Source organism: Rhea pennata, chromosome 5 (assembly GCF_028389875.1).
Source record: "Rhea pennata isolate bPtePen1 chromosome 5, bPtePen1.pri, whole genome shotgun sequence".
Taxonomy (NCBI): domain Eukaryota; kingdom Metazoa; phylum Chordata; class Aves; order Rheiformes; family Rheidae; genus Rhea; species Rhea pennata.
The window spans coordinates 32,008,307-32,022,370 of NC_084667.1; the positions used below are offsets into that span (position 1 = coordinate 32,008,307).

Sequence of the window (14,064 nt, forward strand, 5' to 3'; positions counted from 1 at the left end):
TACAAAGGAGTAGAGCTGCTGTACTATTTTGACGGAACCAGAATACCAAAAGCTGGGTGATGTATAGACAAAAGACAGTATACATACCCCAAAATGATCAATATTAATAGTTGTCACTTAAATAGCAGTTTTAGCTAGAGCTTACTGCTCTGAAAGCAGCTACTTCAGAAACTTGATCAATTTGAGGACAATAGTATTAGCAAAATTTAACACACCTGTTGCTCTTCCTTATTTTAAGTTTTAGGGGATTGATTATGATGAGAGCGTTATAAACAATTAAATGTATGTCAGTGAATATTTTAGAGTGCATTGTGCTTCTTGTTTATGGTATTACTGTAGGATTACTACAAGACTGGAGTGATACGCTGTCCTGATGGGATATCTATTCCTGAACTGAGAGAAGCATGTGACTATCTCTGTATCTCCTTTGAATATAGTACTATTAAATGCAGAGATCTCAGTAAGTATAGAATTCTTGTAAGTATGTGAATGATGGGTAGTATTTGAGATAATGAAACAATGAGAAGATGCATTTTTCTGCTGTACTTAGTTCTGAGGAATACTTGAAATCTCCTGATGTATTTACAATACAGATACCACTAATATTAAGTGGTATTTTTGCAGAGGAGCAGGAGGATAATTTATTCACTACTCGTGTAAGAAAAATAAGATATTTTGCTAGCAAGAGAAGTACAGGTGTGCTGGTGCATCACTTCCAAGTGTGTAGCATCTCTCCAACTCTTTCCTTCCCTGAATGCAGCCAGAATTTTTGCCAAAGCTTTAAAATGACCTGGCCTACATCTTAGATCCTGTTGTCTCATGACTTCTGTGTCGTTCAGTGCAGTGCCTGCCTAGCAAGTCAATCCAGGTCAGTTCCAGCTGTGAGCTCAGTGCAGGAGCCAGTGTCCGCCTCTCCCAGCGGGGCTGTGACGGCTGTTGCCTCACAGAGCGTGACTCAGCAGGCAGCTCACTCTGTGCACTTTGTCCTTAGCGGAAGGATTTAGCAGCTGACACTGTGGAGGTTTTGAGGCCTTGTTTTTAGGCTGCTGCTTTCTTTTAGAAAGCTTCAGAGGAGTCTTGCACACAATTATCACACGTTTAGCAGTAGTAAAACATTCAGGAGATCTCAGTGTTGCTGAAGTCACTGCACTGTCTACCCAACAGAACATTAGTATCTATCTGCAGGACAGTCCTGTCAGTTTGAGCTGCTGATGTGGTTCTGGTAAACATTTGAAAAAGTTCCAATCTTGTGCAAACTAATAAACTAAAAATGTATTTACAACTATCTGCAGTAAATAATACAAAATAAACAGAACTAGTGTTTCTTTTGCTTTCATTTCTTTACTGAATTTTCAAATATGCCTATGCATCTATACTTTTTCAGGTGCTCTCATGCATGAATTGTCAAATGATGGTGCTCGCAAACAGTTTGAATTCTACCTAGAAGAAATGATTCTCCCGTTAATGGTAGCCAGTGCTCAGAGTGGTGAAAGAGAATGCCATATTGTTGTGTTGACAGATGATGATGTGGTTGACTGGGATGAAGAGTATCCCCCACAAATGGGAGAGGAATATTCACAAAGTAAGTTTGTTTTCATGGTTTTCAGTGAGCCACACTATGGCAAAGGTAGTAGTAAACATGCTGCTTTAACTTATTCATGAGCACTGTTAGCAAAGTCGTTACAACATCCCTAATATTTAACAAAAACTTTGGTAGTTCTGCTTAATATTTTGGTTCATTTAAGCATATGTTGCATTCAAATCTAGGTTAAAAAGAGGAACTAATCTTTTATTTTTAAAGTATTGTTAGTCTGTGGAGGAGGGGGAGAGGAAGGAAATACTTTCAGAAAGAGCTTGACAAGAGAAGTTGGATGGGGTCCTGTTAACTGAGGGAGAACAACTAGTGCTTTGAAATAGAAAGTGAGTGTCTGCTAATATTTTGTAAGTGTAATAACTTGATCTGTAAAGAAGTTAAAGTACCTGTTAATGGAGTGCACTGCCCTGCATGTGTATTATCCCTGTAGCTGGAAATATGTTTCCAGTGTGCAAACCCGAATTTCAGGATTTGGAGGGGGGAGGTGGGACTTGAGACGCTCTTTGTACTCCAGTACAAAGGACATGCTTGTCTTAAGTTTAATACTTTTCTTACAAGATTAGTGACCGCAATCCCTTTCAGGAGCTATATAAGCAGATTTTTGTAGGACTCCCTCTTGCTCTGCTTTATGGGTCTAAGTTTTCTGCAACTGATTTGTCCAGGAACTCAGATCTCTTACATCGTGGCAGGCAGAATGGAGAGGTTTTGGAATGTCTGCAGGAATCCCGTTGTAAGGGTGGTGGTGAGGGGAACTGAGATGTCTTTTTTTGGTAGAACCGAGTTTCAGAGTAGTTCATGTTGTTTGCTCTGTGAATTGTCCTATTACAGTCCAAACTGTTCAAAAATATTATGAAATCTTTGTAAAAGTGTAATTTTTGAATACAATTTTTCTCATTAGAATGTACTTTTAGTTATTTACAGCACAAAGTTGTATAGGTTCTTCAAATACATTGAAAATCGAGATGTGGCCAAATCAGTCCTGAAGGAAAGGGGGCTCAAGAAAATCCGACTGGGCATTGAAGGTAAGTTTGCTTTTACAAACTGGCTCTTTAGGGAAGAGCTTCACCGCGCTTTCACTTTATGATCGTCTTCACAGTTGAAGAAATCAGACTTGATACTGTGTGTCATAGGCTAGATGAATACAATGGCGAGTGGGGGAAGGGTACCCAATAAGCAACTGGTCCTGCTAGAAGACCTGGTAACAGGCTCATGGCTGAACTACAGAATTTATCTGCCTGCCTGGACTGTTTGTAGATTAAGTTAGGCTGGGGGGAAGGTGAGATGGTGGAGATGAGCAGTAGGATCCTGCTTGGAAACTTAAATCGCAGATCAGGGCAACACTGCTTTCTACTTCTGAGGTCTCGCATCCTGCCTTCCAGATCACAGTGCTACAGAAATAGCTTGATGCTTTGGTTTAAGAAAGGAGCAACTAGCTTTGTCTGTAAAGTTTGTAAGAGTCTTCTCACTAAAATGTATGCTAAAAACATATTCATTATTGGTAGCATTTTAACCTCTTTCTTTACAATTCAGTTGGTAATTAAAAAGTTTTGATTTGCGTTTTCCTTCCTTAGCTAACATTAAATGGAACACAGTGGCATCTGGTCCCATTCAGGATGCTGGTGGTGACAACTACTAATCATCTTCACTATGCCTTCATATGTTGTCTTTTTGTAAAAGAAAAGCCTGAATTAATCAGCACGTTAATCAGAAATGTTAACTTTCGCTATTATCTGATGTTTTAGGTTACCCTACATACAAAGAGAAAGTGAAAAAGCGACCAGGTGGAAGGCCTGAGGTGATTTACAACTACGTCCAAAGACCATTTATTCGGATGTCATGGGAGAAGGAGGAAGGAAAGAGTCGGCATGTTGACTTTCAGTGTGTGAAAAGCAAATCTATTACAAATTTAGCAGCAGCAGCAGCAGATATACCCCAGGACCAGCTTGTGGTAATGCATCCTACACCCCAAGTAGATGAGTTGGATATTCTGCCTATTCATCCTCCGCCTAATAACAGTGAGATGGATACTGAGGGACAGAACCCAGCGGTCTGATGTAGACTCGTATTAAAACAAAAGCATGCTACTTTAAAGTGACTCTGTACTCAACTCATGCTACACTGCAATTCCAGTTTTTCTCCATTGTGTAACAGTGTTCAGGATACTGCAGTGTAGACCTTTTTAAAGACCAAAGGGAGCATCTGATTGTTTTCTAAAGAGTACAGATAAAAACATCCTGCGGTTACAGTTACATACATGTATTTGTTTACCAGTAGGTTTGTGACATTGGTTATTTGTATGCTGGACTGTCCTCACTCTAAGCCCATCAAAAACAATGGGATGTGTTGGTGGCTAGTGTACATTCAATATTGCTGCACATGGGCTAGAATGCAGAATTGAAACTGATAGTAGCACTTTATAAATGGTTGATAAATGGAATTTCAAGCCATTTTTTGTAAATGTATTGCACAATACTAACAAAGTGCTTCTATCAAAAGTGTTAACTGTAAATAGTTTTGCGATGACTAGATTGACCCTTTTAAAGTTATTGTATATGGTTGAGCACAAAAATACTACTACTGGGTTTTTGGATTGAGGACATGATTCAATTACCCATACAACATCTTACTAAACTCAAGTTCTTTGGTGAATTTTTTCACTTGTTTGCAGCGTGAGCCATGTTCAAAAGTTGTGAACACCTGATAGGGGCTTTATCTTAAATTTTGCCTTACCTTAATCTGTTCACAAATATTTATTTACTAAATTTTTCGTGTCACAAAATAGGAAAATGCAAAAGGTTCATTCTTCATTTATTAATGATTGTAAACAAGTTTTTCATTCAAATAAAATTTCCATTATTTTAATTGATTTGAATTATCTGTGAATAAGATCAAGTATATATAAATGAATTTTGAAAGTCACTGGTTTTCTTTCTTTATGGTGGTGGGAGAATACTTAGATTGTTACTTATTATTTTGGGTGAAAAACAAGTATTACTTTAATATTAAAGAGAAATCTGTGGCACTACCAGACTACCTAACTAGCCTTTTCTGTTGCAAGTTGGGTTTTTTTGTAGTTTAAGCTAAATAGTAGCTTCTCTAGATACACACTTGCAGTATTTTGTCTTTACAATGTATGTATTGAGGCATTTTCCCCACGAAGAAAGAAATGATAAATATGCAACTACTTCTAGCATGCACCTTCAGCAGGGCTTTATCAAATTTATTTATCAAAGTAAATGCTCCATTTTAGAACAAGGGAAACATTTATTTAAAAATATTTAACTGTCTAATACATTACACTTTAACAATATTTATAGTAAAGGATTCTTACAAGAAAGAATAAACAGCTTTATGGTACAATTAGTATAAGAAATATCCACATGGGGACTGTTTTGCAGTGTAAAAACACACCATACATCTGAAATGGTCATTTGCATATAAAAGCTACCACTGATGCCAGTGAGTTGCACAGTGATTTTAAAAAAATTCAAACAACAGAATCCAAAATATACAAGTAATGCAAGCTATACACAGCTAACCAAATCCACACAAACACTGTAGCGGGTTATTCCACGTTGTCTGAAGTTACACATGGTAGGATGAGTTGCATTCTGATATGGCTTTTATGAAATTCATACATAAAAGCTTCTCCATCCAACAAGTTTCACAGACTGCAGAACTCCACCAATAAATGCACTTTTGATATTTGGATGTTGAAGCAAGGTGCATCATTTACAAGGGCCATGGCAAATCACTGAAATCAACAGGGCCACCGAGACCTGCATCTGCTTCAAGAAGGCTCATTATTACAGCCATTGCTGCTTCATCATTGCTAGGGCTGCTTGATCCTTGATCGTTGTCAATCATATCAATGCCTATATGAGAGTTTTCCCCTGTAAGCATAAATACAGTAAGTTGTTACAAGTCCAGATTTATTTGATGACTTTATTTGCAATGGTCACTTGCCACATGGCTTAAGAGCAGAACAGCTGAACAGGCTGACTATTCTATGTGTGTTAGTATGTCTGATAGCTAGGATGCCACAGTTTCAGGCATATTGTTGACACCTGGGAGTTAAGAGTACAAAGGTTAGGTCACCTCTCAGAAGTGACCAGTATACCTGATACGGAACATCTTATGATGTGCTCTACTACAAGAATAATCTAGATTAATGTCTAGGAGTCAACTTAGCCTTTCTTACTGTCTCTAGCTATTTAAAAGCATTCACAAGTGAGGGGTTCACCTAATGCACACCTATTCAGCAAGAGAGAACAGGGTTACAACCACTATTTTTAAAAATGACAATATTTTGCAATAAAGCAACCTAGACAGATTGTCAGGCTACTCTTGTAGCCACTTTTCAGGCAAACAGTGGTAAGTTAAGAGCTTTATTGTTCAGCTAAGTGCTACAGATGGTAAAAGCAATAATCTTGTTACAGTCATCTATACTGTGTTCAGTTGATATTGAGTTAAATTATTGTATGGCCTTGCTTACCAAGAATAGAGGAGCTGTCAGAATAGGGGTAACCAGAGTTATCCTGGATTTGCCCAGAGAGTAACCCAGCTGAAGGAATGTCTGGAGTGCCACCATTCAAGACCTTAAAAGAGAAGACAGAAGCTGTAAAGCAGCATATTATTATTACAGTTTAAGATTTAAGATACTGTTTCATACCAGGATACCTTTTAATACAGTGGGATGGACTTCCTGAAAAAACAGCATCTAAAGTCTAGTTAATGCGACTAGCTGTAAATTAAGATCTACTTCCTCTCTATTATGCCCATCAAGCAGATTCCTTCCTTTGCAGTAGTGATAAAAAGTCAGCACTACATGCTAAACTTCTAAAAGTAACTTCTGAAAAAACTACCAGAAAGCGCTTATAAAGATGTCACAGAAATTTCTTAACTATTCTATTTGCAAGTGATGTTACTTAGAGCTAACTAGAAGAACATCTGAATTTACAGCTATGGTACACGTAAAGGACTGTCAACTGAGCTCCTTCACATAGGAGGGGATCATGCTCCTAAAACTGAGAGAGACTACATGAGCTGAGCACTGCTCCTGGATGCTATGTCTAACCATCTGTGGTACAGAGCAGCACAGTGGCAGGGTGTACACCAAAGCGCATGATTGCATAAAGAACAGGGCAGGGACAATGAGTAGAAATTCCAGAATCTCTGAGATTCTTAAGCAGCAAGGAAATAGCTGAATGTGAATGACAATCACTCAAATTAAGGGTAAGGACTTGTGAGCTCCCTTTGAAGGCAGCATCAGTTGGAACTTGAGCCATAACTTACATGGTCCCTATGTAGAAGGCTTTTTAAGTTTGCTTTTTAAATGAAGATAAATATTGAGGGGGTACCATATTAGACACACCTAACTCACCATGTGCATTTTCCTTAATTCTGCTATGTTAACAGGAGCCCTTAGTAAGCTCAGATATTGAATTATTGTAAAGCAGATGGAACATGAATGATTATTCTAGAATTACTCTTATTATGAGAACTTACAAGTTCAAGTTTTACTTCAAGTACAAAGTAAGCCACCAACAGAAGAAAATATTTAGCATAAACGATATGTTCCAAAGAAAAAATTCTTATGTTAGAAGCTAACATGGTTAGTTTCTGAGGAAAAACGTCTGCAGCAGGGTTTGAATGCACAGAATAAGAATATGGGTAAATGCTCTTCTTGCCTTGAATATGACAGCAGCAATTTGCTAGATCATTTAGCCACTTGAACATTTATTTTAAAACATCAACTTTTATATACCAGCTGCTTTTAAACATTGATAATGGTATACGAATGCTACTCAAGCAATCTTAGGACAAGGCATGGTGCATAGTATTGATTTTAAAAGTAAAATTCCAGTGCACAGTGAAGCATCTAGTTGTCACATTTTATGTTTCATCAGTACAGTAAAGCCATTGTGTTTAGACTTAATGCGAGTATGGTGAGTGCTCAAACATAGCAATCCCAATGTTCACCAGTATGTGGTGTGAAAGACTTTTTGGAGGATCAAGAGACATGAAGCGAGTGACCTGCTTGCAGCTCAGTTAAAAAATAAAATTGGGAAAAATCTAGGAAGCAGGCAGATTTCAAAAGCTGTCAGTGCTCAAGAATTACTGATTTCTGCACTGTATGGTCTGCTATAAAGGGATTTGGCCCATCAGAGTGCTGTGATTTGCTGCCACAGCTCCTTTAGCCATGTAGAGTTAACACTATGTATAATTTTATAAGCTTTATCTCACACTGCTTACCACTGCTGTTGGAAGTCTTGTGTGTAAAGCTTTTTCTTACCTTTTTGCCTCCTGGGGATGATGTATCGGGTGGTGGTGTGCTGGTAATATTCAGCGGACTTGAACCACAGCTAGAAGGCGATGATCCTCTTATCCTGTCATATGGACAAAATAGGGAATGATTTTGCTAGTGACCGCTTGGACTCAAGTGCCAGAGACTTGGAGTTTCAAATGCTGACCTTACGTCAGCTGATACTAAGGTGTTTAAAAGCATCAAATTCATTATTGTCGTTTCATTGCTTTTTCACTCTTGTGCAAGTCAGCAGCAGCAACATTTTAAACTGCAGCCAGATCAACAACAGGTTCTGTGTACATTGTCCAGCTCGCTCAGTCTGCAAGCTATACCTCCTCCTACCTTTAGTTGCTGCTGTGCAACCTTCACAGAGCATCTGCCAAGAACAGATCCTGCAGGGTATTTTTTTAACCAAAAAGTTAATCTCAGGTTGTGGGTATTGCTTCAATTTATACCAGGTAAGAATTTGGCCTGCTTCAGCCATATTAACCTAGACTCCTTCAGTGAGCTACTGCTATAAAAAATACATTAGACACGTGATATAATTAACTTATATTAAAAAAACACTTGAAGTAGCATTTTTAACTTCCATTTTCCTCAACTTGATCAAATACCAATCTTTTAACAATAAATATTGTATTAATTGTAGAATCAACAAATATCCAGACTAAATGGAGTAGGGGCATTAATTACAGAGAACAGTAATGGAAATGGGAATCTTATCCTTGGCAGAGTTCCCCTGAAAAAGTTGAACAGAAGGCAGCCTTGGAAAATAGTAACAGTTGCTGAAGGAGGACTGGAACTAACCCAGAGTCTTCAAATGAAAGGAAAGTATGGGAGGTGAACTATACCACTGCATTCACGTTAACTAATTAAGAGTTATACATCTACGAGAAGTGATGGGAAGTTTTAAAGTCTTGGCTCAACTTGCCTGTTGCTTTAGAACTATGTTTACAGACAGGAAAAATGTCAGTCCTATTGTGATCAGTTTACTGTTTTTTGCCTAAATACCTAAGTTTTTGGCCTGCAGCAGGAACAAAACTACGAGAGATTGATCTCAAGTTTTTCCTGAACTGCAACTCAGAACTGTTAATACTACTCAACATTTGCTAGATGGAACTGCTTTTATTGGCATGGGAACAATTCCCAAGAGGAAACTCATGAAGAACGGAGGTCCTTAGCCAGTAGAAATTAATGGGGACACCTCCAGAAAGTAACTGCTCACACGGAAAGATGAGACACAGCTGTTCTAAGAACCACCTAGGTATTACTACAGGTCCTTACTGCAGGGTACCACGAGTCTATGTTTAAACTAGAGCTGTTTTCATACAGACTGCCTCTGGGAAGGCAGAGATAGCTTAATCATTTTATCCTTGGTCAATAAACTGTGTGAATACTCCTCAAGCCGGACTTACATTCTGAAAACTCTAAAAGCATCAAAGTGAAATGGATCACAGGGAAGCAAACATTTGGCACATTGTCAATAGTTTTGACATTCAGAAGTTGTTCCACTTACACCCTTAAGTTATTGGGAAAGAAAACATGGAAAGGAATTTAGTTTTAGTTAACTGCTCTTTTTACCCTTTGTTTCTGGTAAACAGATAATTACCACCATTAAAAAAAGTTTCAGTATTAGTCCTTTTAGAGTAGAAAACTGGAAGCTGTAACTTCTTCGTTCTTTAACTGTGGGCTTTGAGTGCCTCAGACATTCAGTATAGGTATCTGTAGCTGTCTACTTATATAATACAACTGTATAATTCCACATTCAGCTTGAAGAAATACTTCCTTAATTTTACTAAAAAAGCCAATGATTTTTCTTTAACTTCATACCATTTTCTCTCACCTGTGAATCTCCATGATTTCTTCAGCAATCATCCTCCCTATTTTACCTGCCCCAGCTCTTGTTCCACCTGGAATTCCAGGGACAGTAGGATGGGTCCTTTTTGGGCCACCTGAAACAAGTAGGTATCTTAAGGTCAGGTAAAAGCTTGCAGCCCTTTTCCTTAAAAGCACTTGCATTTAAGAATGAAAGTGTCCGTCAGCTTGTCAGTACTAAATGAATTGTATATATTTACAATTCCACAGACCAGTGAGTACCTTTAAATGTATGGAATGCTCCATCTTGCACTAGGCCAGGCTATGCTATACTCTTAAGACATCCATCTACGCCACTAGGTGTACATAACTCTGACTCAGTATACATATTCTGACTCTTTCCAGAATCTGGCTGTTTCAAGCACCTGGTAGTATCTCTTGCCTAAACTCAGTAGAGAATAGCTTACTAGATCCGCTTTAATCTGTGGATGATTAGGCTTATCTCCAGACACACTTGTTCTTTGCAAAGAACTTACCAGCACAGACACAATATGGAATAAACTCAAGCTACCTGATGAACATAAATCAAGCCACTACAGGTTACTGCAAATATCTCAGAAGGGAAGAAAAAGTGAGCTCTTGAACATTTAGAAATTCACTGTTACTTTAATGTGATTTATCACTTGCACAGTGCTTTAGGTTGTCTGGAAGGAGCTCAATATACTCCAAGGCACAATGAAAAAGGGATCACCTACTGAAAGGTTAAGGAAGCCACGTAGCATTGATTATGCATAGTAGACATTTGTCTTGTTTCAAAAATTCATATTTAACAACCAAAATGCTTGCAATCTTTATGGCTCAAATCCATCAGGAGGGGAGGTGGCTCAGCACCTCCTAGAAGGCATCAAATCCTTAGCTGAGCTAAAACCACTTGAAATTAAACTTTGCTCAATTACTTTTCTGGGAACAAGAACCATCAGTATGACAATATTACACGACTGATTTCTTTTCAAAGGCTATGCTGTAGCATGAATAAGCTTATTCCACTTATAGAACAGCTTGTTCAATATTTCTTCATTTGCAAAAGCCCCAGACACTACTTCATTTTTGTAATTCCACATTCAATTAGTAATCACCATACCTATATCTCAGTTTCTCTTTCTACCACACTGCCAACTATCTGTGTTTTGCCATCCTCTCCCTTCATAGTTTGACTTACTCAACCTCATTTTTCAGAGCAAAGACAGATGAAAAGCCTAGCTTTTGCAGTGATCTGCTAAGCATACTGTATACAATTTACGAGATAATTCCAGACATGCACAATATCCCTGCTTTACTGCTGTAAAGGCGTAGTTGACAAAACTAATATCTAGTAAAGTAAACATGATCTCTAAGGGCAATGGCTTCTGACTTTTTGGGAAGAATCTCAGTGCTGTTAACATCCCTTTTCCTCAATTCTTCATCCATAGTCTATCACTGCGTCTGCCTACTCCTCATTTCTACTCTGCTCCAGTAATACTTCCATTATCAAATCAAGCTCTGCTCCATATTATGCTACACTCCACCAGTTACAAAAGGTGTTCCGGTGATCTGCAGAAGCCATAACAAACCTGTGATAACTACTGGATTTCAGTTTTCACGTCTTGACAAAAAGCAAGTCAAATCAAGGGGAGTGATACGGAGAACAGCCAAACTATGTTTATGATCTATCCACCCTGAGCGAACGTCTGCACTGACCACAGAAGTTGAAATTGTTCTGGGACAATGTTTGTTAAGCATATATAGCAGATAGCCTCCTCCATGAAGGCAAACATTTCTCCTCTAACTCACTCCTCCAACCTTGTTGGTAATTATTTCCTCTGTCTCATTCATTCACTCTTCGAACATTTTGCATTCAAAGCTGATTTAGGCACTAGGGCAAGGACTGCATTAGCATTTGTGTGTCCTAAAACGTATTTTTTTCCTTAGATTTTCACAATGGACTAAAGCAGCAAATTTGTGCATTCAGGATGAGCTGATAACAAGGCAAGACTGCTAATAATTTCCTCATAGTACAGTAGTTACCTTCTCCAGACTGGAGAACACTGTCCATGCTGTGTGGAGAAGCTGCAAGCTGTGGAAAGGCTGCATCCCCACTGTCAAGTACATTGGTGCTGTGGATTTCAAGAATTAAAAGAATCAGTGATTAAAAACCCTACAAAATAGTCTCTCTGCCAGGGTGTCAGAGAAGAATGCTTCAGGGTTTAAGTAGTTTATGAGTCACTACCGCCTCTGTGAAAAAAACACCGTGACTGACATTAAGGCTAGATAAACAACAGAAATAAAACCCCGGGTTACAACTCAAAACGTGCAATGCAGAACCCAAATTGCTTCTCTCATGAGATTAATTCCTCTACCGCAGTTATTCTTCTGTGAAGTCACCGCACCTGTACAGAAACCACAAGGAAAAATAATGCATCTGCCTTAACCTCTACAAGGACAGTAACCCCTGGTTTTCCCAAGGATAGAAAATATTTGTATGTTTGAAGACCTTAATAAGCACTATCCAGCCTATATTACAATTCATAGGTCAACTAATTCCCCTCCCCACAGTATGCATTCTGACTCCTATTTGTAGAATACATACTGCCACAGGGAAGACATGCACATAGTTACCTCAAGTCTTATCTTAAGGCAGGGCAAAACAATCAGCGTTCACATCATGCGTTTGTTAAGGAAAAGATACTTACGAAACAACTGTATTTGTCGAGACAATGTATTCTACTTCTTTGGTCCAAGGGTTCATGAAACTGAACCAGCGACTCCTCAACGTAATAAAAGACCCATCTTTTATTTTAAACTTGTAGCAGTTGGTTGTGATCTTTTCTCTTGTCTGCAAAACTATAGAGGAATAGAAAGTGAGTAACTTTGTTTCAAACAGGCACAGTGACTACACAAGCAGAATCCCTGTCAGGGAAAACTCAATTCAGCCTACTCTTCCCCTCACCTCTGGAGAAAAAAAGATATTTCTGCAGCTTTTTTTTTCCCTCCATAACTGAAGAACAAATATTCATTAAAAATCCATGGAAGTCTAACACAATCATATCATTTGGCTCATGATGAACAATGCTCTGAACAGAAGTGACTCCAAACAGAGAGACAGCCAAAACCTTTCAAGTTTCCATGATTATCTTAATACACTATTTTCCCCAATATTTTTACAAAATTTCTTTATTGAATTATTAATAATTGTACCTTGTCTATGGCATTCTGCAAGATGTCCTATATCATCTTGATGAAAATACTCGTAACACGAAGTACCTAGAAGTTCCTGGGGTAAGTATGCCAGAATGGCTGTTGCCCTTGGGGAGGTGAAAAAAAATGTTTTTCAAGTTGAAATATTAATGACAGGTTACTAAAACTCATACTGAAGTTAGACAAGCTGCAAAGCTGCAAGTAATGCTGAAAGTTATTTTAGCTTACAAGGAAAAAACTCATTAAGAATACTGTTTTCTTTTTAATTCTCAGGTAATTACATCAACAGTCTTCAGATGGTGTATTTGACCTGTCAACCCTGGATGTAAGAGTTTCTAAATAACTTTGGAGATGTATCGTAATTCTGAGAATTTAAACTTGATTAAAGCTACTTTGTAGCAGCCACAAGGTAATATGAAACCCCCTGCATATGATTCCATTAAAAATAAACAATCATCTTGGGTCTGAAGAGCTGCAGTTTTCCTTTGTGTACCCATGGTGCTGTTGAATAGCAGCATAAATTTAGCATAACTAACTTTTCAGGAGCATTTTCTCCTAGTTGCAAGACATAAGAGTAGAATCCAAACAAACAAGCAAACAAAAAAAAACTCCACCCAAACCCATTAAAAAGAAAGGTTAACAGAATTTTCCTGAAGAAGCGCTAAGAGATCTACTGTATATCTTTATTTTAAATCAGACAGGAACACAAAACAGATAGAACAACTTCTCGTTTCATCAGAACGGCCACAAAGCCAAATCATTGTCCTCCTCATCAGAAAACTTTAGAATTAAACACATTTGAGAACTGCAACATGGAAAAGACACATGGGTTCTTGCTCTGATTCTCAGCGTTCAAGGAGATGTTGGAAAGGATGGGGTACATCTCAAGAAGCTAAGAAAAAAAAGATCTTTGTACATCAACTTGGTAATCCAGGCCTTAAGCTAAGTTCAAGAGAAAAAGCGAAGTAACACTGCAGATAAGTGACAACAGGCTAGACAGCAGCCCTACACAAGGCAAAAGGGCCATTCTTGACAAGGAAGAAGTTAGAGTGGGCTAAACATCTTGGAGATCTGTATATTAAAACAGGAAAACAAGACTTGCTTCTTCTGTTGT

General features: G+C 38.2%; 2 protein-coding genes across 14 annotated transcripts in view; one reads left to right on the top strand and one right to left on the bottom strand.

Annotated features, from left to right (window-relative positions):
* Positions 1-4,608, top strand: part of BTBD10 (BTB domain containing 10) — a 28,870-nt gene extending 24,262 nt beyond the window's left edge. For 4 of the 6 annotated variants that reach the window (XM_062575841.1, XM_062575842.1, XM_062575844.1 and 1 more), the window contains exons 5-8: positions 340-460; positions 1,385-1,582; positions 2,506-2,616; positions 3,337-4,607. In XM_062575841.1, the coding sequence (XP_062431825.1) occupies positions 340-460; positions 1,385-1,582; positions 2,506-2,616; positions 3,337-3,647 (741 nt within the window). In that variant the 3' untranslated portion in view covers positions 3,648-4,607. Of the gene's footprint in view, positions 1-339; positions 461-1,384; positions 1,583-2,505; positions 2,617-3,336 lie in introns of all 6 variants that reach the window. The other 2 variants (XM_062575840.1, XM_062575839.1) reach the window with 1 other exon arrangement.
* A 282-nt stretch (positions 4,609-4,890) lies between these two features.
* BMAL1 (basic helix-loop-helix ARNT like 1) overlaps positions 4,891-14,064 on the bottom strand; it is a 51,509-nt gene continuing 42,335 nt past the window's right edge. For 5 of the 8 annotated variants that reach the window (XM_062575834.1, XM_062575833.1, XM_062575832.1 and 2 more), the window contains 7 exons: positions 12,951-13,057; positions 12,446-12,596; positions 11,781-11,869; positions 9,745-9,853; positions 7,890-7,983; positions 6,090-6,192; positions 4,891-5,487 (listed from right to left, as the gene is read on the bottom strand). In XM_062575834.1, coding sequence (XP_062431818.1) covers positions 5,327-5,487; positions 6,090-6,192; positions 7,890-7,983; positions 9,745-9,853; positions 11,781-11,869; positions 12,446-12,596; positions 12,951-13,057 — 814 coding nt within the window. In that variant the 3' untranslated portion in view covers positions 4,891-5,326. The remainder of the gene's footprint in view (positions 5,488-6,089; positions 6,193-7,889; positions 7,984-9,744; positions 9,854-11,780; positions 11,870-12,445; positions 12,597-12,950; positions 13,058-14,064) is intronic. The other 3 variants (XM_062575836.1, XM_062575838.1, XM_062575835.1) reach the window with 2 other exon arrangements.